The 26339-nt window shown below is 37.4% G+C and overlaps 1 protein-coding gene across 2 annotated transcripts; it reads left to right on the forward strand.

Moving 5' to 3' along the window:
* Positions 1-858: 858 nt before the first annotated feature.
* Api5 (apoptosis inhibitor 5) lies at positions 859-24670 on the forward strand. Of its 2 annotated transcripts, none has more exons than XM_005001557.4 (14): positions 859-1072; positions 6181-6342; positions 7483-7576; positions 8097-8162; positions 8612-8763; positions 10033-10239; positions 10818-10922; positions 12018-12107; positions 13077-13258; positions 14293-14386; positions 14812-14868; positions 16889-16965; positions 17527-17663; positions 22661-24670. In XM_005001557.4, the coding sequence occupies exons 1-14, from the start codon at positions 1004-1006 to the stop codon at positions 22741-22743; spliced, it is 1575 nt and encodes a 524-aa protein (XP_005001614.1). In that variant the 5' UTR covers positions 859-1003; the 3' UTR covers positions 22744-24670. The 2 variants fall into 2 exon arrangements, with proteins under 2 accessions (XP_005001614.1, XP_003465235.1); XM_003465187.5 differs by having other exon boundaries at positions 22666-24670.
* Positions 24671-26339: the final 1669 nt, after the last annotated feature.

Below are 26339 nucleotides of genomic sequence, written 5' to 3' on the forward strand. Positions count from 1 at the left end.
TTAATTTTCTTAACCTGCTGACAAGTACAAGACCCAGAAAATTTGTTTTCTAATCGCTGCTTGTATATATTCTGCACAAGTGGAATGCGCTTCAAAAGTTGCCTTCTATTATAGCCTAGTGTTTGAATCTTGAAAATCCAAAACTTATTTTTTATGTTTTTACTTTTACATAAATGTTCTCATAATTGCCTGCAACTTCATTTTCATTCTGTATCTTAAAACCGCTTATCAGTAAGCTTATGTGACTGCATTTATCAGCACCTTGAATGTCAGATACTATCTGATGGCCCCAATTCTTTACACTAGCAGCTAGCAATGATAAGCAAACTCTTCCAGCAGGCTAAGCTGACACCAGATTGGTCTTGTTTGGTGGACACTTAAGTTTTATTATTTTTATTAATTATTTTTATTATTTTGGCACCATGGATCAAACTTATGACCTCGCGCTTGCCAGACAGGTGCTTAGGCCACTGAGTTAAATCCCCGGCCCGCTGTTTTATTCTTTAATGGCTTCAGCACTTTCTGCTAATCAAGGATCCAGTTGCCACAGATTTAGGTTAAATTCCTTGAATCAGAAGGAGATGAAGTTTGTGGCGTCTCATACATCTCGCACATCTAACCGTTCGTTCAATTGCCTACCAGATCATTTTTATGGCAATGGTTTTCGCCCCTCCACTCCAACTGCTACCTACCTTTCCTAGCCACCCTTTCAAAATCCGGGAATCCTCCAGTAATTTTTCTCGCTGCTGTTTGCACCTCCGAACTAAAGAGGGCGATAAAAACTCCAGGCGCGGCGTTGGCTTGCGATCGAGGCCGCTCCCTACGCGCATGTCGTTACGTACACGTTGGGGGCGGTGCCGCGCTGTGCGCGGTGACTGGCGGCAGCACTGGCGGCACCTGGAGACGTAATAGTGTGGGGCTTGGGCTTGGAGAAGTTCCGAGGCGGCAGTGGCGCCGGCGACGGCTTCGACAGCAGGACCGGGCCCGGGGCTTGTCGCTCACCATGCCGACGGTGGAGGAGCTTTACCGCAACTATGGCATCCTCGCCGATGCCACGGAGCAAGTGAGCCAGGTGGGTCCCGAGCGGCCTGCAGCGCCGGGCGCCCCGCGGCCTCTGACGCGCTGCCCGCCGCGCTCCCGGGTCGGGCGGGGTGGGTGTTGCCTCGGCCTCCCGCCGGCTCCAGTGCGTCCCTGGCTGTCTAAGACGCGCTCCTTTCTGAGATGTCCCAGAGTCCACGCCTCCCTCGCAGCCTTTCTTAGCCTGGCGGCTCCCGTCTGTTCTCTTCGCCCTGGAGGGCTAGTGTAAGTCTTTCTCCTCTTCGGTGGAGCTGAGGCTTCCAAAGATGAAGCGGAAAGTTTTCAAGAGGTCAAAGAATACATATCTGGAGGCAAAAGTTTGCGGTTAATTTAGGAAGAGTGCTTAAGAGACACAGGCTTGTGAGGAACAGGATGGGGAGACCCTGTCGGTGCGGACCGTCTTGGGGATTGCGGGTTTTCTTCACTGTTAGGTCCGAGCGCCCGCTCTGCTCGGAGCGCTGAAGGTACACGGGTGGAGAGATTCGAGCTTCCCGGTAGGTGCATTTACTGACAAAGACTACGCATCAGCAAGTAAATAAGAAAAGTGGGATAAAGTGGCCCGGGAGGGCGTCTCTGCTGTTTGCCTCAGACACGCTTTCTCAGCATTGCTGAATTATCCACGTCCGCCGTAACTCTTTGTGTGAGTTTTCGAAGACTGGAAAACACTGATGTGAGTTGAAAAGGGACTGAGTGAGGATGTGCTTAGAGAAAACGGAGCAGGCTGTCCTGGAAATAATCAGGATTGTTGAAGAAACTTTATGCTGAATCTTTTCATTCAGCGCTTAAGACCTTTTTGCGATTCTTCTATTGACAAGTCCCACCGAGTAAAGGGTAGATCATAGAGGCTAATAACATCAACAGAACAATAACAGTGCCCTTCCTATTCCTTTTGTGTGTGTGTGTGTAATTCAAGTAGAACCTGCCGGAATTTTGGGGCTCATAGTGTTTTGTTTTGTTTGGAGGGTTAGGGTTAGGTTTTTGAGGGGGGGATTTGAGTGTTTTGTTTTTTGTTTTTGCTGGGAATCTCATAGCTTACCCTATACCGACTTAAGGAACTCAAATTATTTTTCTTTCCTACTTATTTCCGTTTCAGTAGGGAATTTCAGTACTATCAGAAATACGCACAGTACTAACACTACACTCTGTTATAGATGGGTGTGGGTGTGTTAGGTCAGTTGTAGAGGAGGAATTTTGCGTCCTTTAGGACAGGATGAGGAAAACTGGAATCAGTTTGAAATATTAGTTGTTCCTAGAGAGAACTACTAGTGAAGATATTTTCAGTCATCCTATAATTTGTCTATGGTGAGTTGCAGAAGATGGTAAAATAACGCTTTTCTTAAACTTGACTTGGTTGCACATCAGCAAGAAGGGATGAGGTAGAAACTAGGCCAGTGATTCTAAACTAGTTATAGATAGTGCTCTCTCTCAAAAAAAAAAGATAAATAAATAAATAAATTGGGAATCTTCTACAGAAAACTAAGATATAGTTAGTATACATAGTGTGGTCTCATTCCTCATCCTTTTTTGCTGTAGTTGAATTGACACCTTACTCAGAGTGTATTAAGGCAAGTGAAAGCCAAACTGTAATGTGTATTACAGGTTGACTGTTGCATATTTGAAATACATGGAACTGTAGAAATGTTTCAGATTTTAGAATATTTGCATAGCTTGTATAGGTTGAGTATCTCAAATCAGAAATACAAAGTACTGCAAAATCTGAGACTGAGAATCAACATGACTTGTTCTATCAATAACAGATTGCTCAGATTTTCTCATATGTCATCTTTAATTATAAAAACTAAATTGAATTGAGAGCTCTCCCCAAGAGGTCAGAAATGACCTTTTCAGGGCGAAGAATCTGCTGTTTAGGAAGCGTGCTCAAGAGACAAAAGTTTGTGGGCGAAAAAAGGAAGAAGGACCTGTTTATCTAGACATTAACAAGCACCACTGATTTCATTGATTCAGTACAGGTTTTTTTGACCACCTACCTTGTAGTAGACATTGCTGGGCATTGGAATTTACCATGATTCTCGGTAGGGGATGGTGATTGGTGCCATCTGATACTGTAATGACAGCTGGGGAGCAGTGATTTGAGACAGATCTCTGCATAATGAATTGCTATGATTTAATCCAGCCCAAGGTTGGAGGGTTGAAAATAGACAAACTGTAATGCCAACCAGTTCCATACTCTGTGTGATACTTCTTCCCTTTTAGAGAAAATACTTAAAATTGCTTGCCAAAAAAAGATAGTGATTTTAAACCAGGCATGATGGTGCACACCTGTAATCCCAGTACTCAGGAGGCTGAACCAGAAAGATTACTTTGAACTGGAGGCCAGCTTGGGCTACAAATTGAGTTCAAGACCAGCTTGAACTGTGTAGCAAAACCCTGTCTAAAAAAAAAGAATGAAAAAAATAGTGATTTTTAGGATATTACTTGTAATTTAAACCAGCAAAGACAAGAGATAATTTAATGGAAAGGACCTATTTTAAGGGAGAAAAGAAAACTTGTTTACATTTTGGTATAGCAAAACCTAGTTTTTTGTTGTCATCATTTTGGTTTTGTTAGACAGGTCCTTGCTGTGTAGTTCACACTGGCCTTGAACTCACAGTGTAGTCAGGAAGGGCTGGAACTCAGGTGATCCTCCTGCCTCAGTCTCCTGAGTGCTGGGATTACAGGTGTTCACCTTGCTTCACTTTGCCCAGCAGCAAAACCTAACGTTCAGGTCAGTTTATGAGATTTACAATCCACATTTAAGTTTCCTGGCAGGTATGCATCTGGACATGTGTAAGACTTTGTTTGTCCCTCTTGAACTTTCCTTCTAAATTTTATCTTGATTTTCAACCCTTGCCAGAGAGGCAACTATATCAGTTGCTCAGGTTGCTGCCACTGCAAAGCCCTGTGTTGTCAACATGGCTTTTGAGTCCTGTAGTCAGAATATCTGAGGGAAAACAGAAGCCTTTCAAGATGTTATCAGTTCATTCCCCTTAAGCAGATCAGATCTTTCCTTGAACCTCCTTAGCATTATATTTATATTTATTAATAATACTTCAGCTTCCTGTTATTCCCTTACTAAATCATAAAAGTCTTGAGGTTAAGAGTTAAATTCATTCATTCAAAGTATATAGCTTTTCTCTTTTCACTATACCTTGCCCTGCAGTAGACATTTCTTAAAGTTGAAGTGTATACCAGGAAGGAACTAACACACATAAAAACCATTTACAAAGGTAGTCTCTGGAGAATGAAGAGAAAGTAGCTTTTATTTCATAGATACCCACAGATATGTGTGTTTTCCTATAAGCATACCACTGGTCAGATTAATTCCAAACCCTTTCCTCTCTCTTGGATAGAAAAAGTTTGTTACAAGTAGAAAATTTTCATGTAATTTTATTAGAGTGTGATATGTTTCTTCAAGTGAATTTAAAAGTGAAGCTTTAAGTTTACGGAAATTAGGTTTGTTATACTTTGTAATGAAGGATGTCATAGTGCTAAGACTTATTTCTTTGTAGAAGCCGAAACCATGGTAATGTAAAGGAATGTTGCCCTGAAATATGTGATTCACTTTTGAATAACTCCCGGAGACTGATACTGTGTCTGCATTTCATGAGGAGGCTAACCTTAATAGTGGAGATTGCTCTTATTTCTGAGTTGGTGTTCTGTTTAGAATATCAAATACATTTCTGTATTATTTTTTTGCTCAACATAGTGTTTTCCCTGAAAACAATTGTTATAAAATGAAATCTTGGTAATTCCATTATTCATTGGAGATTTGATGTTATTAAATAAGCTCACATTAAGTACTTAGACTGTCCCGTGTATGAATGAGCACTACACTGTGTGCATGTTTGGTGTCAGGATTATGATTTTAAGGGTTTTTATTTATTAAAAGTTTTATTTATTGGGGCTGGGGATTTAGCTCAGTGGCATAAGCACCTGCCTTGCAAGCAGGCAGTCGTGAGTTCGATCCCTGGTACCAATAAAAACGAAAAAGACCAAAAAAAAAAAAAAAAAAAAAAGGTTTTATTCATATGGTCTGCACAAAGATGTATGTATAGTTTCATTCCACCCTGCCCAGGCTTAGGCCTACATTTGAGAAGTTACACTCGTGCTTTCCCCATCTTTATTTGTAGAAAAATGCACGGAATCACAAAATGCTTTGTCTTAATTATTCTCTTATTTATTACTGCTATTTACCAGTTTAACCAGCACCATTTAATGAAACAACTGGAAGCTGGGCATGGTGGTACACACCTGTAATACCAGCACTCTGGGAAGCTAAGGCAGGGAAATTGCAAGTTAGAATTAACTTGGAGAGCTTGGACAGCCAGACACTGGCTCAAAATAAGAATATTTTTTTAAAATAATAAAAGGGCTGAGTATCTACCTCAATGTGAGTTTAGTCACTTTTACCAATAATCAATAAAGGACTAACAGAGAGTTGTATAAGGAATAGAGGTCATTGAATATATCCCATTATGAGTATCTGAAAAAAGCACTTAAGGCTGTTTGTTAGTTTGTTTGTTTTAAGGAAACAAAGGAGATTTGAATGTAAGGTTGTAATGTTAAAGTCTCTCAATCCAAATCTAGGCTGGCTGCGTGATGTAAATTATTACCCCTTTCATACCCTAAAATACGAGGCAAAATTAAGCTGTGCTTCCTAACCTTCCTGGAATTGCTTAATTTCAGAAATCTATTCCTTCCCCCTTCAAGGTACTGATTTGAAACGGGGTATACTTTTATGATTAAGTGAATGGGACTTAATGCTTTGCTGTATTTGTTACCATTTTTCAGTATGGTACATTCACAAGGCCGGAGGTAGTGATCTCTAAAATGAGGAAGTATTAGTTTTAGCAAACTTACTTGCTTTGTCTATTGAAAATTCAAATCACCTTTCTCTCTTCCCCAAATGACAACTTTGCATTTTTCACAAACACATGCAGCAAAACGGGCTGGGGTAAAAAGGACACAGTGCAAAGACAGGTATTCAACATAAGCAATCCAACTTCAAAAATTAATCTTACTTCTTCACCACTATAAAAATTTAAAGCACTTCAGCATTCCATTTTTCATACTTGTATTTTCTGTTTCACTCTTCTCTTTCAGCATAAAGATGCCTATCAAGTAATACTGGATGGTGTGAAAGGGGGTACCAAGGAAAAACGATTAGCAGCTCAGTTTATTCCTAAATTCTTCAAGCATTTTCCTGAATTGGCAGATTCTGCTATCAATGCACAGTTAGACCTCTGTGAAGATGAAGATGTATCAGTAAGTTTATGACAACACTGTCCAGCAGGCCTTCACATACTGTGTGTATGGATAATACGCTCAAAGTACAAATGCATTATCACACAGTAGAATAGCCATCTGGTCTGGCATTCCACCATACCCAGGCTTAGACCTGCATTTGAGGAATTGTATCAGTGCTTTCACCACCTTTATTTGTGGAAAAATGCACAGAATCCAAAATGCATTGTTTGGATTATTCATTATCCTCTTTAAAAACAGGTTGTGGCTCACATCTTTCTTTTAGAGTATTGTTCATTGTGTATATGACATTAAACTATTACAATCATTTTAACATACTTACATGTTTTGCATGGCAGAAAAAATAATTTGTCACTGTAGTAATAATTATATATAATTACTACAGTGAAAAAATCATTTCTCCCTGAACAGTATTAACCACTCGCATTTCTGGCTACTGATACAGGTTTCTAAGAATTTTCAGCTCTTTGCTTAGAGCTTTTCAAGTGGAATCAGTAAATCACTAACATTTCTAGCAGAATTTTCTGGATATAAACCCTGTGCAGTTTGTTTTAAATATAAAACCTAGTAAGTTAAAATGAATATTTAGAAATAATCATTACCATAAATGCTAATCTAAGTAATAAGTATTAAAAATTCTAGAACAATTTCTAAGTATGACATTGCCTCAGAAACCATTCTTCAGAAATACTGTATTATATGCCCAAAGGTAATAAAAATTCAATAGTTTCATAAAAAATTTAGTGTAATCTGAAGTCTGTCTAGTCCAGTCAAATGTCTAACATTGCTTTCTGCTATGTTAATTTTAATTTTTCTATGAAACTTGAGTACTAAATTGGAACAAATCAAGCCAGGCACTGTAGCATGTCTATAATCCCAAGCCTCTCAGCAGGCTGAAGCATTAGGATTGCTTTAGCCCAGAAGTTCATGGCCAGGCTGCATGGAGTAGAAATACTGTCTCAATGGGAGGAAATTACTTTTAAGCTGCTAAGAATCCTGTGTTGCATGTTTTTCAACTCATATGCTCCTAATTATGGCTTTTCTGTGATTTTGGTTTTCTAAAAAGCTGAGTTTGTTATTTTTAATGATGATAGCATGTGGTTATTTTTGTTTTGTTTGTTTGTTTGCAATCTTGCCCAGATTCGACGCCAAGCAATTAAAGAGCTGCCTCAGTTTGCCACGGGAGAAAATCTTCCCCGAGTAGCAGATATACTAACTCAACTTTTGCAGACAGGTAAGGAATTTTATTACTACTTTCTTAGTGAAATATAACTTCTGTCTCTGGAGTAGTAGTGACTGTTTTAGCTTTGGGTTTTTGTATGTTTTTAGTTTTGTTTTTGTTTGAGGTAAGTATGCTGAAGATCCTACATTAATAGATGTTAAACTACTTCATTTAGTACTTTTAAACTTAATGGCTTTCAATTATATAACTTATTATTGTTTTGTTTTTCATTCCATTTCTAAGACATAATTACTAGATTCCCCTGAGAATTTCATTGCATCGTAACATTTTCCTCAATTCCCTGTGACTGGATAATTGTACCATCTTACTGTAAAAGTCTGCTAGGTGTGCCAGATTGGGTTGTCTACCTTTATGAGGAAGATGTATATATATTTTTGGTTCTTGATGAAATTGCTTGGGTATAAGTTTCCTGTAATCTGTGAAAAACTGTAGAATCTTAAGTTTGAAAAATTAAGCAGATGAAGATCAGATTTTATTTTATATTTACTGTGCTACTGTTTCCTCTATCCAGATGACTCTGCAGAATTTAACTTAGTGAACAATGCCCTGTTAAGTATATTTAAGATGGATGCAAAAGGTAAAGCCATTTCTTATTCTTAATCGTATTTGATGTCTAAAACTTCAGGGAACGTGGTGTTACTCATTAAAGATCAAGTCTGGGGTTCAATCAGAGAGATACTGTTGATTAAAATTTAGGTTTATTGAAAAATCCTTAAGATATTGTGACTGACTAGAAAAAAAGCAGTAAAAGCAGTTGCAAAAACAGATTGGACTTTTCTTTAGAAATCTATTGGAAAAAGTTATTTTGCCACTTCAAAGAAATTCTTCCAAAATACCTAGGTTTTATTGTTAATAATGGAAAAATAAAAATTGTGCTCAAGCTGACTATACAGAAACAAAGCATTTCAAGCTAACGTTAGCCAGTGTTGATGACTGTTTATTGACTGCTTGAAAAGAAATATAAACTGAAATAAATTTCAAACTTTATACAGTTGACTTGCTGCAAACAGCTCTTTTGTTTCACAGGAACTTTAGGCGGCTTGTTCAGCCAGATACTACAAGGAGAGGACATTGTTAGAGAACGAGCAATTAAATTCCTTTCTACAAAACTTAAGACTTTACCAGATGAAGTCTTAACGAAGGAAGTAGAAGAACTTATACTAACTGAATCCAAAAAGGTAAGCTTCAGTTATCATTTAGTACACACGCTCTAAAGCATTAGAATACCTTTGAAATTGGCAGTATTCACCTGCGCTGTGTGTGGCTTATGTATAAAATGACACATCCCATTAGAACCACCATAGGACTTCAGGTTTTTCTTAAGTCATATTTTGTACTTGACCTGTCATAGCGATGAGTCGGTGTATTATTTTAAAGCATTGTAATCACATTTAAATCCTTAGTGGTGTCATCCTCAAAATGTTGTATATATTCTAGAGGACTCTGCATAAACTACCTCCTTCAGGAAACTTTCCCTGAGTCCTGCTTCTCTCTCCAGCCTTGGCGCCTCTCTCCTGCTATTCTGGATTATTTAAGAATGAAATTTAGTATTATTGATTATTGCAGATTTTTTATCCTACCCTCTCAAGACACGATGAGCTCTTCTGCAGTGTGAACGTGTGCATATTTATCTGTGTTTCTAGCATGATTACAGACACTGAGACAAAGCGGAGTCATGGTTAAAGTCTTGCTCATTTTAAAGTATTAGGGTTTAGGAATAGTCCTCTTTCTTTAACATGCTCAAGAAGAGTCAGCGTTTTCTCTATAATTATACCACTTACTCACGGACACTGTTTCTTCAGTGAGGAGTATGTCTGCTGCTGAGAACATCAGAATATTTTACCTGTGCCCCAGCTAATACTGTGGTAGAATGTGTCATGAGTATAAGCTCCTTTGGTCACTGAACACAAGTTTTAGACCCGCTGATGTAGAAGACTTACACTAAGACTCACATGTGCTCCTATTTTGAGTACAATTACCGTGGTATTGTGAAGGAAGCTAGTTAATTGAAGGAAACTGAATCTGACTTAACTTTACTGCAGATTTCTCAGCCATTTTTTTACCACCTGAGGTCCTCTAAGGAACCTTTCTATATATTTTTTCCTTAACCATGTCATGTGAAATTTTTGTTTGTTTTGATATTATGAATTAAACTCACAACCTCACGATTGCTAGGCGGCTCTGTGCTGCTGAGCTATATCCCTGGCCCCAATGTGAAATTTTAATGTCAGGGATACCTTATATTTATGTCTGTGTGGTATCAAAAGGTAAAATTTTCTAAGAGCCAGTTTTTGCTCCGTTGGGAAACGCATAGTTTAAAGCTAGAAATTGTTTTTTCATCACTATTTCAAAGCATTAATGTCAAGCTGACTTGGTTAACCTTGGCTATTCTGAAAGTTATTTTTCAAACCATAAAGATGCTGTTACTCAGAGTTGTCTGTTTCCAGGTCCTAGAAGATGTGACTGGTGAAGAATTTGTTCTGTTCATGAAGATACTGTCTGGATTGAAAAGCTTACAGACAGTGAGTGGGAGACAGCAGTTGGTAGAGCTGGTGGCCGAGCAGGCCGACCTGGAGCAGACCTTCAATCCTTCAGACCCTGACTGCGTGGACAGGCTCCTACAGTGCACTCGACAGGCAGTACCCCTCTTCTCTGTGAGCTCTTTTACATTGCTGGTGTTTATTTCCTATCTGCTATGTGTATTTCTGCAGATGTTCACTAAACATCCTCCTCAAAACTTCTGTCTATAAAACTGTCCTTCTCCACAGTGGGTAAATATTTTTTTTATGGAAGCCAGAGCAGGAAGTTTCTTCAAAGGAAATTGCTTACAGACTTTTCAAAAGTGATGAGAATTTTGCACTGTGCCTCTGACTTTGTGATTCTCCTTGGCCATTAATCTGGGATGTGCATACCTCAGTTTGAAAAACCTTGTTTAAAGAATTTGTCCTTTCTGAATAATGTGCAGCGTGAAAATCTAACACTAAAATGCCCTCTAAGTTTGATTTAAAAATCAAGGAAGAATTCAGAGATAGGAAACTGTCCTAGTGCTCCAGGTGACTTTGCCAGAGGATATCCACTGTGTGTTGAGGTTATTTCAGGGGTGCCCTGAAGCTTGCATTGTCTTTGTACTTAGAGTGCTTGATGCCTAGTTCACACTTATGAATGATAGTCTGCTGTAATACTTTATAGCATTTTTTGACAAGTTTGTGTTTTGATTTTTATTTTTTAACAGAAAAATGTCCATTCCACAAGGTTTGTGACTTATTTCTGTGAGCAAGTTCTCCCTAACCTCAGTACCTTGACTACCCCAGTGGAGGGTCTTGATATACAATTGGAGGTAAGAGAAATTCCCTGCTTTTAGCACTGAAAAGACATTCACATATCTTCACAAAAATGTAAACCACTAAGATTTGATTTCTAAGGGAGTAATTTAAATGTCTCATAGTGGTGAGCCACTAAGCTTGAGCAGGACTGGTTGTGGGGGAGTGATTCATGGATTCAATTATAGTGTGGAAAGCACTGCTATAGGTTTCATGAGTCTGTACCTTTGAAGCTTTAATATTTTTAAGTAAGGGGTTTAGGTCATGACAGTTTGCATTTCTGCCCTTAACTTAGAGAACCAGATTTAAACTAATTTGGAATATCCTTAATTCCTGATCCTCTACTATAATTCACTGCTCTCAATTATAAATGTACTTTTTTCTATAGGACTTCTTTTACTTCAGTTATTTATAATAATCTCTCTTGAATTTAACCTCATTCATCTCTGTATCCCCAGAAATTAGCACAGAATTGATCCTAAAGAACACTTAATGATTGTTGAATTGGATTGAAATGTGGAAATGCAAGTGCCATTTCCTACCCAAGTCCCTGGGATGGAAAGTCTTGCTATGTACTAACAATGAGTTTTCTTACAATAAGATAGGCTCATCAGAGTGAGACTGGATGAAACTTCCAGTCTATTGACAATTACCGATATTTTAAGTTAATTGCTAGAGACTTTTAATAGCTAATGAAGTCTACTTTAAACGATAGTACATAATTCTTTGCTATTAAGATTTCCAAATGTCTCTTTATAATACAAGCTAATTTAGTTCATGTGTTTATCATTTTTATATTTTAATTAGTACTGTCTTTACTAACCTGTAGCAGAAAGTCATGTGTGTTGTTTTCCATATTTTTCAAGCTATATTGGAATCACAAGATCTGAGTTTCAGAGTCTGCTCTCCTACTCACATGTGCTGTAACTTTGCTGAGTCATAATCTCTGACCATAACTGTCTTCAGCATAAAATGTAGGCTTGCATCTCTAAGGCTTTTTCCATAGCATAATGGGAAATAAAGTCTAAAGTAGTCACCTAGGGTTATTTTCACTGTAGAATACTTGTTCATTTGAAAAATGGTAGTGATAATAAAATAATTGTGTGTTTTAGGTATTAAAATTGTTGGCAGAAATGAGTTCATTTTGTGGTGACATGGAGAAGCTAGAAACAAATTTAAGGAAACTATTTGATAAGTTATTGGTAAGAACTTTTTTTTCTTTCCTTATGACACAATCAGATTATAAATCTTAAAGACTAGTATTAATTTTTAGATGACAGACCCAGGTTTTAAAATTTAAACAGTGATTCTAGCTGGTGTGGCCATGTGTTGCATACTGTTTTTAAAAAATCGTTTTAATCTTGGCATTTCTTCTGTCAGTGATGCTTTACATAATTATCATACAGGATTTAGGTAGTAGATCGTTTTTTTGTTCCCATCTCAAAATAACTATATCTGTAAAAGACACTAGTTGCTGTATTGATTGTGCTAAGTAGTCTCAGAACCGAAGTTACCATTACACAAGGTCCTGTTCCAGGCCACCAAGTAGACAGGTGCCTAAGGCCAAGTAGCTTTAGCAACCAGGAAATAAAGTCTGCCATTTATGTTGGAACTGTAGAAAATAGGCCATCTGATGATAACATTGTCATCGTCAGCTGAGTGACTTTCTTGTTTGTTGTGAGCAGTCTTAAAACTGACAAATGAAAAACCAAATGGCCTTAGCACAAGTTGAGTCATCCAACAATTGCTGCTTACCAGATCTGTGATACATTTGGGGTATAATACCACCAATGCTGAATGCCCTTGGTCACACTTTATAGCGTCAGTACCTGATACGATACTGATTCCTGTTCAGAAAAGAATTTCAGAATTACTAAGAGCATCAACTCTTAATGCCAAACCTAGGTTGAACCCTGGCTTTAATCATTTAATCTTTGTAAGTGCTTAATGTTAGCTATTTTCATTTTTAGTATTTGTAGTCACAGCTGTAACACAGGTTAGAAAGGAGATGTAATATGATAGAGCATTGATTCAGTAGGTAAAAGTTGCCTAAGTTTCTGTTTGTCATGTTCCATGTCTTAAAAGCATGCCTTACAGTTACTTGAATGTCTGTTTATGATGAGTGTTTACAGCAGATTTCAAACTATCTTTCTACTTCCACTGTGTCTTAGGAGTACATGCCTCTTCCACCAGAAGAAGCAGAAAATGGGGAGAATGCTGGTAATGAAGAACCCAAATTGCAGTTCAGTTATGTGGAGTGTTTGTTATACAGTTTTCATCAGTTGGGCCGAAAACTCCCAGATTTCTTAACAGCCAAACTGAATGCAGAAAAGCTCAAAGATTTCAAAATCAGGTGATACATGATAAGATGATTCAGTCTTTATCAAAAGTAGTTACCATCTTGAAGCTTCCCCTGGGTTCTGGTTTTGGTTTATGAGAGCATCTCGCACACCCCAAGTTACGCAATGGAATACAGTGGAGTGTCCAGAACAGGCAAGTGTGTAGTAACAAGTGACAGCTGTAGCATAACAAACCCATGGTGAAGCTGAACTTACAAAGATAGACTCCCAGTTCTTTTCTCTGTGTGACTAGATAGATTTCCTAACTCTTTTAGTCCCCCCCCCCCGAAATTTTGCTCATGTGTTAAATGTGAATGGTAATAGTACCTACCTCATAGAGATCTGGGAATTAAATGAGACAGTGACGAAAGCTTTTAGCATCATGTCTGGCACACAGTAGGTATTCAGTAAACTGTGACCACCATCATGAATACATCTGACTGTGTAACCAAAGGAGCAGTGCTAGAGAAATTAATGCCTTTTTGTATTGCCAGGCATGGTAGCACATGCCTGTAACCACAGTACTCTGGAAGGCTGAAGCAGAAAGACCTCAAGTTCAAGGTCAACCCAGGCAGCTTAGCAACCTAGACCCTAACTCAAAGAAATTAAAAAAGGACTGGGGATATAGTTTAATCCAGAGACCTTAGGTTCAATCCCTAGTACTCCAAAAAGAGACACACTTTGTATTGAATCATCCCATTGACAGTTTTACATCCTAAATCTGAAGTACCAGAGCCACAGTGTGACTCGTTTATTGCCCTGTACTACACCTAAGGGAGTGATTTTTTTTTTTTTTTTTTTTTTTTTTTTGGTACCAGGTATCAAACTCACAACTGCGTGCTTCCAAGGCAGGCGCTTATGTCGCTGATCTAAATTCCGGCTGTGTGATTTTTAACTTGTAAAAATTCCTGATGAAAATAGATAACTTAAGAAATTACTCTTTGCCACGTAGCCATTTTCTGCACTTAGGGTCATTTTGCTACACTGGATGATAAGTTTAGAGCAAAACTGAAGTAATAAATTGCTAAGGAAATACTTTTTCCTTCAGGCTGCAGTACTTTGCCCGGGGCTTGCAGGTTTATATCAGACAGCTTCGATTGGCTCTCCAGGGTAAAACAGGCGAGGCCTTAAAAACTGAAGAGGTAAGAATACTATCTTACAACTCATAAACTGTCAGTTTCATATCAGAGTACATCAGTTGGTACTGGGATTTCTAGGTTTTCCTGTCTCTCCTAATCAATCTTCGTTCCAGTCCTAATAAAATATTTTGAATGTTTATTATGTTGTAATTTAGAAACTTTTAAAACAACTCCTGTGTATAGCTATCCCTCCCTTATATAATTTTCAGGTAAACTGTAGATTACATTTTAAGGAGGGAACATGGGTGATTTATTTTCACTGACATTGCGTAGTCAAGAAATTTAGAAATAAGCATTATGGAGAGATTAAAACCAAGATATTCTCTACCCATAGAAATGATTCTAAAAGAGAAGTTTAATTAGTTTTATGTCAGAGTGGAATATATACACCTAACTGCTTTTGGCCTTTTAATGTTTTCCCTTTGCAGAACAAGATTAAAGTTGTTGCATTGAAAATAACAAACAATATCAATGTTTTAATCAAGGTGAGTCTTTATTTTCTACTTACTTATACCTAACTCTCCCCAATAGCTGAAAAGTCAGTGCAAGATGATTAGGTGGCATGTGTATCTCCTCTGATCCAAAGCATTGGAGCAGAATAGACATATGCTCAGAAATTTCAGTGACTGAAATTCTAGCAATCTTTTTTAAAAATAATTATTAGTAGCACGTTTCCAGTGCATAGTAGTTACATTCAGCTGGGGATATGATATGTGTACATATCATATCTTGATCATTTAACTGGTGATCTTAATGCTTTTGGGTCCTTTCGAATGGCCAGTACAGTAGTAGCCTGTGTTGTTTACTCAGAGTGGACATGTACTATATAGCATATAGAATGTCTTGTGGATTTTTTTCTCTGTAAACTTTCCTATGTAATAAAATCAGAGCTTAATTTTCTATCAGCTAAATTGTACCTTACCATTAAGTCATAACCCTCTGGTTGCATTTATATTTCCCAAGTATAAATTATAGGTATATTTGCTGTAGGTGTGCTGTAAAACTAATATGGTAAAACTTCTGTGAACTAACTAATTTTTATTCAAAGAACAAGAATAGCATTTCAAAGACAGTGAACTAGATATTGAGTAATGAGTGTCATACTGCCAAGTAGAAAAGTGAAAAGACATTAAAAATAGAAGAGGTGAGAAAACTAACATATCTCCTAAGGAATTTTTTTATAATAGCCACCATTTATTAATGATCTTAAACATAAATAATATGGTAAATTCATATATTAAAATATGAGATTTGACTTTGTTTCAACTAGTGATATAAATGTATGCCAAAATACTGAGAATTTTTAAGCTGAGCCAGTAACATGACCTAATGCATGTACAGAAAAGTTTCCTCATCACGAAACCGTAAGTTATCTAAAGGTGACTAGTAAGATACATGGGAAGTAGAAATGAATAGTATTTGAATCCTGTGTGTAGGTTGTCTCAGCACAAAATCCAGAAATATTTTTTAAATTGGATAGGAATATGATGTAGTCAGTTTTTCAGTTTTAGGGAAAGCACAAGAAAAACTGGTATACTTTAGGCCATTCTTGGTATTTTTCAAATCTTCAGTTTCTTCTGAGGCAGGTTCATCTAATTCCACAACTTAACTTTACTCATAAATTTACAAATCTTACTCCAGTTTCCTGTTGTTATTTGAGATTTAAAATGTTAAGATTGAAGCCTTATCCTTTGCTATTCATGGGATCCCTTTGTCGGCTAACTATATGCCCGAACCCTCCAGCTTTCAAGCAGTTTTATTCAGAGCACATTCTGCTGGCCATTTACCTGGTACACTGGACCTCCATTTTATTTAGGAGGAGGTAGTATTTAAGAAGTATTTGGTGAAAAACTTGAGAGTAATTGTGTTTAGTAATTCATTCATAATCAAGGATATGAGATGAGATTATTTCAATTCTAGATTACTTTAACATTTAAATTTAGCCACTGTTTGCATTCCTACAATGTTAACATAAAGTTTTTCCCTTGTAAGTAATTTATAGATTTTGGTTGGGAGGTGGGGCATTGAGTCCTTTAATTTTGTTCTTGATCCACTTAAAATTTTGCAAAAGCAAATGCAGAGTACATCATTGTGTTTTCCTTAAAGCCCTCAGCGATTGCGTTTATGCAAGAGATGATGTGTTAACTAGAGCTGGTGAATATTTAGAGCTGGTGAATAATGGTCTTTCTTTAAACTTGAAATGAGTTAGAAAAAAAATCAACTGCAGTTCAACTGATAATGCACAAAATTATGTTAGTTGGTTAATTAATGTTTCATTAACAAAACAGTTCAGTATTCTCTCAATTACCAGCACAAGAAGGACAAATTAAAGCTGCTTCTCTTAAAACTATCTTTTGGAATTTGTTTATTTTGATAGTGCTGAGTGTTGAACCTAGGGCCTCATACCAAAGTATGTTGAATAGTATCTCCTTGTCTCCCCATCCTCATCACCACTCCTTGTGACCAACAAATGCATTAGAATCTTGCCTAATTTTGTCTCTCCAGGATCTCTTCCACATTCCTCCTTCTTATAAAAGTACAGTGACATTGTCTTGGAAACCTGTACAGAAAGTTGAGATTGGGTAAGAAATATATTTCAAAGGGATTTGAGGGTTATCAAAATCTGATTGCAGTTGTCACTAAGATTATTAGGTACCTGATTCTCAAAATGTTAACATGTGACAGAAGCACAATTTAAATATAAATTCTAAAAATAAATACAAATTCTAATTGTATTTTTAAAATACACTGGTAGAATGAACTCCTATAACGTAACTAATCTTTTCTGACAGTTTCATAAAATGAGTGATTTGCACTTAAGTCTGCAAAGCTACAAATTTGCCAGGTGTGGTGGCATCTGCATTTAATCCTAGCTACCCAGGAGGTGGAGGCACAGTTGCAAGCTGGAGAACAGCCTAGCAACCTGGCAAGACCCCATCTCAAAAATACATTTCAAAAGGCTTGTGAACGCCTTCCGACACTATCCATTATAACCAAACCACAGTTAATTTGATGACATGGGACATTTTTTTCATTTTTTCTGATTTGACTATCCTTTTTTGGCTACCTTCTTACAGCTAATGTACTGATAGCTTTTGGCATTATAGAATATCTTTTAATTCCTATTCTTCCTACCACTGTAGGCAAAAGAGAGCCAATGAAGATACAACGTCAGGTTCACCACCCAAGAAATCTGCAGCAGGACCAAAAAGAGATGCCAGGCAGATTTATAATCCCCCCAGTGGGAAATACAGCAGCAACTTGGGCAACTTTAATTATGGTGAGCGTTTCCGTTTGGGTATAAGCAGTAAGAGATTAGTTAGAAATTAGGTTATACCTGATTTTAGTTAATAATTACATACAATATCCTAGCTCTGAGTTGACTTTGAGTTAGTTTAAGAACTACAGCTGTTGAAGAAACAATTTTCCCATTTGTCTCAGTCCTTGTAGTCTTGCTGAACTGAGCATGCAGCACTACACACTTCTCAGACATGGTGGTGCACACCCATAATCTCAGCACTTGGCAGGCTGGAGGCAGGAGGATCTAGAGTTTGAGGTCAGTCTGGGCTGCACAGCAAAATCTTGTATCAGAAACAGCAACAACAAAATGCACTTAAAAAAGAAAAATAATGTCTCTTGTACTCAGAGGTACTAACAGAAGAAAGGAAGTTGGCATGAATCATCCATTGCTTTTCCCAAATCTAGCTTCAGTGCAGTTTTTGTGCATTTACCTCAGGGAGGAATATACTTCCTAACAAATGAGGTCTTCAGGATCTTGTCAGCCTATTGCTTATCCTACTTTCTGTATCTTGTGTAACAAAAAGTCATAGAAGTCACACACATAAGCAGCAGTTAGCAAAAATATGTTCTATTACAGTCTTTCCCTTTCCCAGAGTGTAGTCTTGCCCCCCCCCAATCCATTCACTCCAGGACTATGGAATCTGAAATGAAGTTTATTTTTTACTACCTTTTCTGCCTCAAAGATCATTTTTTAAAATAATGGGAAGAAATATCAGCTTAACTCTTTATCCTTTTTTTTTTCTTGAAGCATTGCTATTTATTTGCTTATTTAGAATCACACTGGGAATAGATTTGACATCTACGAAGGTTTCCAGTCTTCCCCTCTCCCCCAAATCCATTTGATTTCAAGAATAAAATGTTTTTAAAAAGAAGAGAAAAAAATACTACAACAAAATTTCAAAGCACTTCAATTGGGGCAACAATTTTCCATACGTTGCATATTGTCATCCCCAAATCATTCACCTAGAGCACAAAACAACTGCATTCAATTGTCCAAACAATATCAGCATGAATCTTTTTAGTAAACTCAGAAAAATCAGTAGTATAACTGTCTTAATTATTTTTTTATATACATATACATACACATACATGTTTTTTCTTTCAGCTTCTCACACTAACGTGATTGAGTTATTTGTACTCAATCTAGAGCAGCGCAGAATATTAAAGAGAGGAGGCAAATAGATCAGAAAGAGTTTAATGGGGGGAGGCACAGAGGGAGTCACCACAGAGAATGCTGTGGCTGCTCTCCCTGCAGACAAAGGGCAGGTTCTGCCTGATACAGTCTCTGATGGGGGTGAGGCTCTGGGGACTGATGTAAGCTGATTTATTTTGTGAGTGCAGGGCACTGAGTAAACTTTTACATGCCTGAGCTTTGGCACAGACTTTTGGGAGGGACAAGCTATAGGGGCTTCTGGGAAGAAGGATGTATGTCTTATCAGGACACAGCTTTGAACCATTGCCACGATGATTGTGCTGTCTCTCAGACGGGGGACCTAACTAACATAATGAAACAATACGGTGTTTATACATGTATCTCTTACTTATCTCACTGAGTATGTTTTCAAGATTTAACCCTTTACTTTATCTTGTGTAGCAAAACAAAAGTTTAATAATGCTAGCAACCAGACATGCTAGGGGTTGGTTTTGATCACCACTCAGAATTGATTTTGTAGTATTTAATAAGAAAGAAAAGTATATTCTGACCATATACTCATTCATTCCAATATGAGATCATTGTGACCTTAAGTAAATGCCTCCTACTGTAGCCAAATTCTGAGAGGTGTGGAGAAAGCCAGGTTGAGACTGAGAAGTGAACCCTTGTTCTCTAGTCAGTTAACCGGGAAACAACTTTAGAAAATATCTCTGCACTCTCACATAACAATATACAATTGTGTCTTCATGTCTTGCCTGAAAAATAAAGAGTAACACAGAGCTCTTAGAAGCTTCAAATAAGAATATTTGTGTAAGTATATTTTAAGTAAAAATGATTCTTCCTTACTTTGTTGCACCAAGTACTGTACTTTGGTATGATACAATGTGCTAACAATTCATTCTTAAAATCAGCAATTATCTCAGACAGTAGGAAGACATCATTTATTATAGTAATCAAGAGATTTGGTGATATAAGGGAATTGGGTTCCTTTTCATCTGGCCAAACCAAGTACTCTTGAGTTTCCACAATGACTATATTCCAAAACTTATTGTCTACCTGATAGAATACGGAAAAGAGTGAAAAAAAACTTGTAGCATGTGATTTATCAGTGTCAGAGTTTTATTTAAAACAAAAATTCAGCAGTCACCCCTTCAATTGCTTTCAGTAGACTTTTAAAGTAAGAGAAGGTTAAAGTAATATGCAGATGAAACACAGGTTTTTCTTTCAGGAAGAAGACACATTTTTTCAGTATTCTACATTGGTGTTTGTAACATAATAAGGTTACAGGTCACTGTAACGATTTGAAGAATCTTCTTGACTTCATTTCACCCATGCAGTTGAAAGCATTTCTCAGTATGTAACTTTTTTTTTTTTTTTTCCTTTTTCATTTTTATTGGTACCAGGGATCGAACTCACGACCGCGTGCTTGCAAGGCAGGTGCTTACGCTGCTGAGCTAAATCCCCAGCCCCTCAGTATCTAACTTTTAATGTTTTCTTAAATAATGTCTTTGTTTATTGCTTTATGAACATGGTACTCATTCCCACAAGTTAGTTCATCTTCCTGTGCATTTTTTCAATCAAATTATTTATAAACATATATCCATATTTAGTACCTTCCTGCATACAGCTCCTCAAGCAGGAAATGGACTATAACTATAATTTTAATAGGGAGTAGTGATTTTTTTTTTTTAAGTTAATACAAACTTGAAACCATTGAAAAGATCATGAAATTGCAGAACAGTCCTCTAGGGTGAGAGTCTTCCAAAAAAATAAAAAAGAATCCCTATGCTATGGAAATAGTTGTATCAATTGGAGATCAAAAAGAAATAGCTAGAATAGGCAGACACAGTGACATGCATCTGTAGTCCCAGCACTTAGGAAGCAGAGGCAGAAAAATTGCTTGAGCCCAGGAGTTCAAGACCAACCTAGGCAATGCAGCAACACCTTGTCTCAATTAGACAGCAAAGATAACTGCATTAAATACCTTCATACAGTATTAAGGTAACCTAGTTTTTATCCTGAATTTAAAAAATATTTAAAGGAGGGTGGATTTTAGTAATATGTTAGCTTGTTAAAGCTAATAATTCTGTGAAGGTGTTAAGGGCATTAATGTTAAAAAGTAATGAAGCAGGAAAATGATTTTATGGTCTGAAGAGTACTGCTCTGATAGAATCCTTACTTGACATGTGCAAAGCCCCAAATTTGATTCCCAGTATTGCTTAAAATAAAAGTTATATACCTTAAATATACACAATGAAAATAATAAAAAACATTTGTACAGGCGTGGTGGCCTGAGCCTATAATCCCAGCTACTAAAGAGACTGAGTTTGATGCCAGCTTAAGCAACTTAATGAACTTTGTCTCAGAATAAAGACCTGGGTAAGGCACTTGTTTAGTATGCCAAGACTCTGGGCTCAATCCCTAATACCCCAAAAAAGGAGGAATAGAGTGCAAACATCTGTACTGAGGGTCCAGTCTAAAAATGCTGGATTTACAGCCTCCAAAAAGGTACTCCTGAATGCACCCAGTTACCTCATTCATCACTGAGAACATCTTGCCCTCAAAGACCACCACTGATTGTTTTTTTTCCAAAAACATCATTGATAATTTAAAGTATTTCACATTATGTGGCCGGTAGCTTTTAAAAACCAGTGGCTTTTCATTAATTTCATATTAAGCATAGAAATGTTTATAGTTTAATTATTCTTGGTAGGGATAGGCACCAAAATAAAGAACCAAGAAATGTCACTTTGAATGTATTCTCTAGGGTACCAAACAGAACTGCATTTTAAAGTGATTTGCATATGACTTTACTTACAAAAAGCATGTTATAGCACTCTGTCAGGTTTCATTCTGTCACACGGCAAAATAAAACTAGAGGAAGCTCTAGTTAGTGTCTCCAAGTTGAATTCTCGGGAGAAAAATGTTAAAATACCACCCTAACAAGGAGTAATGACAGAAGAAAATTAATTGCAAAATTTGCCAAAAAGATACTTTCAGGCCACCAAGATTGTGCATCAAAAAGAGCAAAACCAATCTGTCTATTGCTACCAAGATTACTTCAGTACAAAGTTTGGAAGTTCATTGAAGAGGTTTAACCTCATTTGTACATGATGAAAAGTCCTCCCTTGCTAATAATGTTAGTCAGTTTTGTTCACAGGAGTCTTCTAAGGAATATTTCTCTGGTATTATAAAAGTCACTGGCTGTTACTCTGTTGTGGGACACAGAGGACTTGATTTTTTTCAGTGAAAGATACTATATGTGTCTGCTTATGTTTACACTTTTAGCAGCACTTCAGGAAGTTCACAAGGCTGAGAAAGCAGTGAAAATACTACATTTTTATGTATTTATGTCAGCTCCTTTAAGTATTGTAATCAAAATTGCCTATTTGTTGCATTTGAGTTACATTTTCAGTCCTTTTCAAAACTGGTAGCTTAAGATGTTTCTCATCTATGACATTTGACTGTTAAAGATTAAGCACTTTTTAAATTGCATACTAAGTATAGAAATTTAGTTTATTTCTTTAGTAGTCATAGGCACCAAAATAAAGAAGCATAGTTCCAACATTGTCATCTGAAGCAGCTTTGTTGATGAAATGTCCTGTACTATGAATGTACATATTTTATACCTTGCAGTATGTCATTATGTGTGCTTCATTATAAATGCTGACCTGGTTTTATGTGCAGAATTTGTACATGGATTAGTAAAACATTGATTTTGCTTTTATAGGGTCCATTGCTATTTTCAAAATGAAAACTGTTTCTTCTGTTTGCTCTACATGAAGTCCTGAGCAAAACCTAAACCCATGTTTGCTTTTTCGTAGAGCAGAGAGGAGCCTTCAGGGGAAGTAGAGGTGGCCGAGGTTGGGGAGCCCGAGGAAATCGTAGTCGAGGAAGACTCTACTGAGTAACACATCACATTCTCCAAGCATTGTCATGAGCTTAATAAACCTAAATTCTACTACTCATTGGATTGCCGGGGATATCCCTTTAAAAGACTGCTGCCTTCAGTTAAAAACTTAATGTTCTTTATACCTTTGTATGTATGATCTACTTTTGTAATAGACCATGGTGTGTCCAAGGTAAAACCACAATATTTTTGGATGCTTTGTCTCAATCTTGTTTTTGCAATATCATTCAGATTTTGTATTGTTTACTTTTAAAACATCTGGATAATTTGTTATGGAGAGCAGTTTGCATCTAAAACTGAACCGAAGTTCAGTCTAGTTCTAATAATCTGGCAAAGATCATCAGTTTTGAAAGGTAACTGATTTTCTTCTCCCATCTTGGTTTTGTTGTCCAATATACGAAGAAGAGTAATCTCAACATTTTCCTTGTTATTTTAATTAATAAAGCTGTTAAGGCACATGTGCAGCATTCCCTCCTAGTGTCATAAAAATAGAATGCCAGCTTCCTTAAAACGTACAAGTGATGGTTAATTTTAGGAGGAAGTAAATTGCATTGCATTGCTTCCTTTACTCTTCTCCGTATACTGGAATACAGCTTTTAAATAGGGGAATCTTACTATTGGAATAGAAATGTGTGTGTATAATAAGCATGTATCTGTATGTATGTGTGTGTATACATACATATATATGTGCATGCTGTAAAAGGAGTACACAAATCAATATTTTAAATTCCAGGGACGGGTAGTCTTTGACATAGCGATTATCCTTTTGAGGCTGACTTTTCTAGGTTTTTCCTCTCCCCCTAGGCAGGAATTTTGAGTCAGTTGCACTTAAATGATTATTGTTATTTAAAACTAAAACCGGCTGTATTTTCAAAGATTTGGAGATCCCTGTTAGTAAAATACAGCCAAATCTGATGTGTATATAGGTTTCTACAGGTTGAGATAGTGTAATTTAGGATTTAAAGATTTAATAACTAGGGCTACCCACGAAAAGTGACTTGGTGGTAACATAGTACCAGTAAGTAAGGGAGGCTCTCTGTTTGCTTTTGCCACTTTCAAAACTTAACTTCTCAGGTTATTAACCAAATTATTGTATAAGTTAGCAAATAGAATCCTTAGATTAAAACAACAGATTTGTGGAGTGTCTAATGTCATAGACCCATTGCTCTGCATTTTGGTTATTTCATTTATGTTTGTTCCACGGTTAATCTTTCCCCAAATTTGCTATTAAAGTCAGATGCCCAAATGACATTTCTAGTAGTTGGATGTATTTTTGGAGGAGTAGTTTGTGATTACAATGCAGGTGTCTTCATTATCATTACTTCTATATTGGGAATAAACAGAATCCCTTCGTTAGAATGTACTGCACATGTCTATGGAGAAAATATTTCTTTAAAGCTGGAGTGATACAAGTGAGCCTAAGAAATTGGTCAGCTTGACTATGGAGTGATGGCAATAATCTCTATTAACATTCCAAAAGACTGAGCTGCACCTAGCTCCCTTGGAACCCAAACAGACATAGGAATATGGAATTAACATTTGCAGACTTCTGCTAGCTGGTCTAAACCTCAGAGAGATAAGCCAGTGACCTAAAGCCATTTCAGAAACTTAAGTTGGGGCCCTAGCTACATAAATTTGAACATTAATTGTAATGTTTTCCTCTTTTTTAAGCATATTTGTAAATTTAAAGCTGAACAAAAGTGACTTGACTTTCTCAAGTTTGATACTGATTTGACACTGTTCCTACCCTTAACACTGACTGCTCACCTTCCTTTTCCTAAGGCAATAGTTAGGGTTTTTTTGCCTCAAAAATTAAAATGAAAAACTTCACGCCATGGATTTTTTTCTTTTGCAGGACACCTGTTTATCACTTTGTTTAAATGTAAATGTTCCCTTACGCTTTTGAAATAAATTTCCTTTTGTAGTTTTGCGTCTTGATGTTTTGTAACTTCAGGTTCTTGAATATTTACTGATTGTGTCTTACGTTCCAAGAAGTGTATCAGTCCCTGAAAATACGTAAGACAAGACACTGCTTTGCCTTCAAGGAGTTCAGTCTTGCAAATTAACTGTATTGGGTTTATTTTTATAAATTGTGGCTATTTCATGAGCTAATACAGTCTTCTGGAAAAAAGTATTTGGTTCTTTTTTATCAAAGCAAAACATCAGAAACTTGTGAAATCATCATGAAATAAATCATTTCCATGCTTGAGTAATAGTTAAAGCAAGCTGGAACACATTAACTACCAGCCTTCACTAAAGTCTTCCTGGAAGGATGGTTACAAATGTTCAAAAGCCAAGGTTTAATCAAGTGGGTCAGGACAAGATAACTAAATCCACACACTTGTGGCTTTAAATACCATCTGTATAAGAACTCTGTCAAACTTTTTTTGCCTAGCATTTCATAGTCTCCTAATTCATCTCCCAGCTATTAATACCAGACTTCATACCACAGCCACAAAGACCCGACCACTTCTCTGCTCCAAGTTGTTTAGTGGTTCCCTATTTTACTCCTCCCCTTGGTCACTTCCTCTGCCGTTTGACATCATGCAGGCCAGCAAAGACAACTGTCCAGCCTCAGAGCCACCTGCCATCCCTCTAGCCATTCTTCCTTATATCCACATACCTCACCCCATCTCTTCAGGTCCTCAAGAATCCTGTTTAATGCTACAGTTCCTTTCTACCCCAAGGCGAGATTCCACTTGGCCTATTATATATTCTCTGTACTATTTACCAACTTCATGGCTTACATTTGTTTCTCCCACAAGAATACAGCTAAAATAGCACAAAAGCAAGTTTTGCATTTTGTTCTGTTAGAAACCAGCCTCTCCAACAGTACTTTATACCTAATAGGCTACGGTTCATAGTAAGTTGAAGATAATGTGGCACAGGGGAGGCAGCAATGTGTAAGATGAAGTCACGGCGTCTACAGCCTGTATCAAGCCTGACCAGCCTGAAAATAGCGTACTGAGTACTGTGAGGACACTGAAGCCTTCTAATGTGTGATGAGAACAGAAAGAATGGCCAAAGAAGGCCTCAGGAATTAATTCGCACTTGAGATCTGATGACTGAGGCAGCCTCCTTCAGAGGAAAAGCAGTTGAGATCACAACCCACAAGATGCTCGGCTTTCACCGTCATGCTAGCCTTAGCTAAAGAATGGCATCTCTCAAAACTTCCAGGTTCCGACAGTCTGCACCCCAGAACTTGTGAACTCCCAGCACTGTTAAAGAGCCCTGACCCTGGGATTTCTTGGGTTTGGTAAATCACTCTCCTGGTTTGCCTGTACATCAGGCTAACACTCAGGCCTGAGTACTTTTCCCCGGGCTCGGGGAGCCCTTCCCATGATCTCCACTGCCGTGCTTCTCTCTGCTTCACAAACCTAGGACTCTGTCGGGTGGCAAGGTTACCACTGAAACTGATTCTAATAGGCTCCAGGTGATGCCAAAGCCCTTCGTGCTCGACCTAGACCGGTAGCTTACCACAGTCACTAGGAACAAGTGGCCTTAAGCGCCTCAAACCCGGCCACCCCAAACTCAACCGATACACTGCTTTCCAAGACTCCGTAAAAACTGAAAGGTCCAGCAAACTATCTCTA

The sequence above is a fragment of the Cavia porcellus genome, unplaced genomic scaffold (assembly GCF_034190915.1).
Source record: "Cavia porcellus strain 051 isolate PalLab524CR breed Dunkin Hartley unplaced genomic scaffold, mCavPor4.1 scaffold_17, whole genome shotgun sequence".
Classification (NCBI taxonomy): domain Eukaryota; kingdom Metazoa; phylum Chordata; class Mammalia; order Rodentia; family Caviidae; genus Cavia; species Cavia porcellus.